The sequence below is a fragment of the Dreissena polymorpha genome, chromosome 9 (assembly GCF_020536995.1).
Source record: "Dreissena polymorpha isolate Duluth1 chromosome 9, UMN_Dpol_1.0, whole genome shotgun sequence".
Classification (NCBI taxonomy): domain Eukaryota; kingdom Metazoa; phylum Mollusca; class Bivalvia; order Myida; family Dreissenidae; genus Dreissena; species Dreissena polymorpha.
Genome location: NC_068363.1, coordinates 50,111,064 through 50,117,523, shown reverse-complemented (window position 1 = coordinate 50,117,523; position 6,460 = coordinate 50,111,064). Strand labels below are relative to the sequence as shown.

At 33.4% G+C, this 6,460-nt stretch overlaps 2 protein-coding genes across 5 annotated transcripts in view; one reads left to right on the top strand and one right to left on the bottom strand.

The window, feature by feature from the left end:
* Positions 1–6,460, top strand: part of LOC127846488 (uncharacterized) — a 496,240-nt gene that overhangs the window by 187,020 nt on the left and 302,760 nt on the right. The gene's annotated exons all lie outside the window — the stretch shown is intronic.
* Positions 317–6,460, bottom strand: part of LOC127846486 (A disintegrin and metalloproteinase with thrombospondin motifs 18-like) — a 146,893-nt gene continuing 140,749 nt past the window's right edge. For both annotated transcript variants that reach the window (XM_052377758.1, XM_052377757.1), the window contains one exon: positions 317–6,289. In XM_052377758.1, coding sequence (XP_052233718.1) covers positions 6,180–6,289 — 110 coding nt within the window. In that variant the 3' untranslated portion in view covers positions 317–6,179. The remainder of the gene's footprint in view (positions 6,290–6,460) is intronic.

Genomic DNA, 6,460 nt, shown 5'->3' with positions numbered 1-6,460 from the left:
CCTTGAAGACGACCTTGACTTTTCACCAGTCAAAATGTGCAGCTCTGTGAGATACACATGCATGCCAAATATGAAGTTGCTATCTTCAATAATCCTAAAGTTATCAAACTTTAACCAAGGTTAAAGTTTTTGGACACACACAATGAATGACAGACAGACAGGCCAAAAACAATATACCCCCGATCTTTCGATCAGGGGGCATAAAAAAACACCTGTTGCTATGTCCCTTTACTTGAAAATTGAAGGAAATATATCACTATGACAATATAAAATTATGCTTTATGGACTAAACAGCAAAGTGAAGAACAAGGTAATGTCATTATTTGGCAGGATTTATTTCAATTCATCAGGAAAAAAATAAATGCTATAAATAACAAATGATAATTCACATTTCTGTACACTTGAGGTGAAAAAATATAAACATGTCAAAACATGAACAATTTACATCTGACAAGAAAAATAACAGAAATGCTATCAGAACACAATCTTCATAATATACAAATATAGCATGATTTGGAATAATGGAAAATATTTAGAAATGAGATATCACAATACTATAATAAACTTACAAAAAAAGTATTAAACAATCAACTATTATACTATAAATGTACTGTACAAATATTCAACTAACCAAAAGAATTTAGGGAAGCCTCCAACAATATGGCATTTAATCTGTAAATTGATTTAAACTACAAATTAAATATTAAATTGAATACAATGAAGACAAATTTTTCAAAGCTGTTTTTTGTTTTAATTACCTTCTGGCTATAATTGAAGTCTGGTTGTAATTTTAGAATAACAAGTGCATTTAACAAACTTTAATTATTCAAATAAGTAAAAAAATCTGCAAAAAATAACATTATGAGCTGTTCTCTGTAAAAAAAAAGGTTAAATGAATGTACGTTAAGTGTTGTCCCTGATTAGTCTGTGCAGTCCGCACAGGCTTATCAGGGACAACACTTTCTGCTTTTATGGTATTTTTGTTTGAAGAAAGTCTCTCCTTAGCAAATATCTAGTTTAGGCGGAAAGTGTTGTCCCTGATAAGCCTGTGCAGACTGCATGGGCTAATGTGGGATGACACTTTACGCACCTTCATTAAACCCCCTATCCACAGAGCACGGCCCAATTATAAACTATTTCTATACTTATTTATGTGCACTGGCCTTTCAAAATCACACAATATGATAAATAACTGAGCCTCAACCTAGGAAAACCAGGCTTAATGAATGTGCGAAAATTGTCTTCATATAAGCCTGTGCAGTCCACACAGGCTACAAGAGAACATACTTTTTGCTTTATCATTTTATGGAGTTTTTGTTAAAAGAAGTCACTTTTAAATGAAAATCTAGTTTAATTAAGCGCAAAGTGTCTTCACTGATTAGCCTGTGTAAAGTGCACAGCAGTGCTCATGCATAAAGCCCAATTTATCAAAGTGCGGCTCACATGTATTTCTATATTTCTATCATATATCATAAACAATTTTAAAACTAAAAAGGCATACTTGACAGTTTTATAAGTTTTTGTTCATTATGTTTTCTCTTTAGAATGCATTAATTGTACCTTTTGAATATAATAATAACACTTTAACTTTGTAATTATATATAGGAATGCAGAAATGTATTGAACATTGAAACATATTTGAGGTTACCAATTTATTTATGCCCATCTTGACTGAAATATTTTCTTAAATTATAGTTTCGAGTTTAAATCATCCCTTAAACAGAATCAGTGACAAAAAGGCAGATGATATTTGAATTGAGCATGCCAGGTTTCATTTACCCAGGTGCAGAATGCATGCAAACCAACCTGTATTGAAGGTTTACATGACAATGTCATTAGAACAGGGATCATAAATTAAGACCGCCCAAAACAATACCTTTAGTGACAGAATTGTAAAAAGGCCTTCAGTATGTCTGAATTTGAATGTGTGACGCTTAACAAGAAAAGGTACAGCCATTAAAACTTGAAAAGAAAATCTTAAAATGCATGTGCAGTCAATAAAAGAATTAGGAAGCTACTGGCTGGCTGACTTTAAACGTGATTGCATCTGCTCTTTGTTTGGACTTGAACAAGCTGTCTAAAGAATTAGAATTTAAGAATACTTTGTTAAAACTTTGAGTGGAAACCACAGGTATTGGGCGCGTGGCCAAGTCACTTTAATACTATCAATATGTCATAAAACAACAATTGTCATCATTTTGACAAAAAAATATATAACAAGGGACAAAATTGTCACAAAACCAGGTTTTCATTGTGAAAAAAAATCTGATAAAGGGAGACAACTCAAACTGAACTTTTGAAATGAACAAACCAAATTAACCCCCTTTGAAAGTTTGTTTCAAAATAAATTTATTTTTAGTCGTGGTGACCTTGACATTGGAGATATTGAAGTGATTCTTTCGTGCGACACACCGTCCCATGATGGTGAACAAATGTGCCAAATGATTTTAAAATCTCACAATGAATGACATAGTTATGGCCCGGACAAGCTCATTTATGGCCATTTTTGACCTTTGAACTCAAAGTGTGACCTTGACCTTGGAGATATCAACGTAATTATTTCGCGCAACACACCGTCTAATGATGGTGAACAAATGAAAAAAAAATGTGATAAAGGGAGACAACTCAAACTGAACTTTTGAAATGAACAAACAAAATTAACCCCCTTTTTTAAGTTTGTTTCAAAATAAATCTATTTTTAGTCGTGGCAACCTTGACATTGGAGATATTGACGTTATTCTTTCGTGCGACACACTGTCCAATGATGTTGAACAAATGTTCCAAATGATTTTAAAATCTCACACTGAATGACATAGTTATGGCCCGGACAAGCTCATTTATGGCCATTTTTGACCTTTGAACTCAAAGTGTGACCTTGACCTTGGAGATATCGACGTAATTCTTTCGCGCAACACACTGTCTAATGATGGTGAACAAATGTGCCAAATGATTTTAAAATCTCACAATGAACGCAAAGTTATGGCCCGGACAAGCTTGTTCCGCCCACCAACCTGCCAGCCCACCAGTCCGCCCGCCGACATTCGCCAATCTAATAACCAGTTTTTTCCTTCAGAAAACCTGGTTAAAAATCTTATATAATGTATATATATAGAAAAAAAATTTGTCAATATGATGAAAAATGTTGTTTTATGACATATTGATAGTGTTAAAGTGACTTGGCCACGCGCCCAATACCTGTGGTGGGAACTTAAGACCTAAACATGAAAACCAATAGCTTCTTTTAAGATCTGTTAACCTGCAGATATACGTTAAAATGGCATAAGCTTAATTCTGTTTTTAAGTCAAAGTACCTAGTTTAATTTGCAAAAATAATTCAACTGACTAGTCACTAAGTTAAACTGTTATAACTTCATTTAATAACATGCCAGAACATGAAAATGCAACGAGTTGCACACCACAAATGAACTATTATTGTTGCAAAAAGACCATCATGTAAATGGTGACATAAACAGAATGTCAATCGTCAAGTGTTGCTAATTATCAAAATTATTCGTCTGAATTAGTTGGTTTATTATTGTTAGAACATAAAACATAGGGTTACGCAGTTAATATCTATTCAATCTCCACAAATATGTTTTGTTTCACCATTACCAAAGGAACATCAGAAGAACTGATGCCTTGTCAAGATTGAATTAAGTTACAGTAGATAATATAGAGTTAAAAACACAATAAAAAAAACCTTATACCTACAGATGCCAAACACCTGTTTCTCTGTAATGTTAAGTAGTTAATATTGTTATGAGAACAAATGGAATAAATAACAAAGAAATAATAGATACTTGTCAATAGAAATAATAAGTGTCAAAAAATGACAAAACATGTAAATCACAATTGTTCAAAATTCCCCTCGACTTATCAATACTTCACTGAACATTTCAAAATATAACTATTTTCAACCTAAAATCTATCAAAATTAAAGTTGGCATACTGCAAATGTGTTTATTTAATAATGACTGCCAAGGTTTGTCTATCAGTAATGATTGCTACAGAATAATTGAATAGTGTTTAATGTTAATGTCTTTTATAATGACAGTTGTTTTAGGACTGCAATAGCAATAACACTGCCTCTTGTTTTGCTATGATATAAAGTTGTCAGGCAGCAGCAATAACACAAATGTTACTTTAACCACAAAACACTCCTCATACACATTCTTATCTTGTGCTGTATGAATACTTAATAGCCATTTCATATTACAAATATTCAATGACAATTAAAATAGAAATAATTTAATGTTTGCAAAATACCAACTTGAATTGATAACCTTTCATTAACAACTTTCACATATTGCGATTCAATGTCTGTTAAAACAACCCCAAGTTCTTAAAGGCCTCGCATTATATTCAAGCTTCTCTTTATGATGCAAGGTGAACACTTAATGTTCAAATAAATAGTCCACAAATACAAAAAAACTTCGTAATGATGTGTCCTTAATACCTGGACTACCATTAACCTCTGCAAACCAAAGTTTCTACGGTTACATATAACATGTACAGCAAAATGTTGAGACAGTCAGCCTCTCAAAATATAAACTATCAAGGGTCGAGGACTTGATTTGCAGAAGATCCCTAAGGTGACTTGCAAACAACAGATTTGAAAAATATTGCTTGAAAATCATTATAACCAAATCCCCATTAGATTGGATCTACTCTGATTCTTTACATTTATAAGTAATCGTTTATAGCAAAATCAAGTCAATTATCATGCATTCTTACACAATTTGTATTGCTTTTTTAGTGATGTTTGGTAGAAATACAATCATTGCTTTGCGCAGTAGAACTGTTATTGCTGATGTATTTCACTGATATATCTTACACATCATTATAGGCTTTAACAATTTTGTGAACATTTTTAACTTCTTTTTAAAACCATTCTTTGATAATTAACACAAATGTATGAATATGAAAAATCAGACACTTATGTTTGTTCTCACATAAAAAGAGAACCTAAATGCGGAGAAATTGCACTATACCAATGGCAAATGCTACAGTAAGGGATGTTATTCAATAATCAGTAATACAGACACAGTAATAAGAGTAGATCATGACATTAATCATTTTCAAAATTGTAAACACACAGACACTGTTCTGTACTTTTATTACTGGCCCAACCCTTGGACCAGTCTTATTTAACACTGTAGGACATAATTTACATCACTAATACATTTTAATTGCAAAGCACCAACATCTATTATAATTCATCTTAAATAAGTTTATTTCATTTCCTTGGTCACTTGCACATTTCATGTTCAGCAATATACTGAATATAATCATCTCTGACTTATTATAATCAGCTGTACATTTTTTACCTTGAAAATTCCGAAATAACTTAAACTTGTGCTAATGTCTCAAATAAGACAAAACCCTGACTTCTACACAAATCATCGTAGGACTGCAGTAACATAGATATCAGATCCATTTGCAGCACAAACAACCACTGCCTGATCAACCATGGTTCATAAATCAGCTAAATGCAACTGACATAATAATGAGACAAACACTGACTCTGGACCTGACCATGAAACCATGGCAACAACATACCACAGTCAGTTGGAGTTACTTCCCTGGTAACATCAAGTAAGAGTCCTTTCTCTCATGTGAAATGTTCATGCATGGGTGAACATCTAGTCAGCTTTTTTCAAAGTGACTTCCCTTTGAATGTTTTTTCACAGCAAAATTCACTGATTGCTGCACTTAATGCAAGCAATGTCTAGTTTACAAGTTTACAATTTCTACTAAACTTAAACTCTTTTTTGTCTTTGTGTAAGCCAATGTCATAGAGAGATGCCACACCAAAATAGTAATGCACTACACCACTCTGTTGATCTTGAAGCACTTCAGGAGTCCACAATGCTCCATGCTCAATCAAGTTTTGTCTCCCTTTGTTCCGCTAAATCTCTTCCCAGAGGAGAGAAAAATAACACATGTTGTCTCTCTTTTGTTCCAATCGTGAGAGTAATGTCCCCTTTCAAGAGACTTCATTTACAATATAGGTCTCCCTTTATTTCAAGAGAATTATAGTGATCTCCCCTTAAAGGGGACTTCACGATTTACAAAGCTTGTCTCCTTTGTTTAATCTATGAGAATGATCTCCCCTCTCAGGAGACTACATTTAAAACACTTGTCTCCCTTTGTTCCAAGGGTATGAGAGTTACCTCCCCTCATACGATACTACATGATTTACAGCACTTGTCTCTGTAGAGTCTGTTATTGCACACTTCACGAGCCACTAGGTGGCACCACGAGTACTGGTCCACACAGTCCCTGTGACCTGAAATGAGCACAAGACGGAGAATTTATACCCCTTTAGCACTTAGATACATATTTTTATTAGATACATGTCTTAAAGGCTTCAATTTCCAACCCCTTAAATTCTGATGAGAAGCAAACAGCATAAAATCTGAACAGACTGCGAGTTACTCGCAGGCTGTTCTGGTTTTAT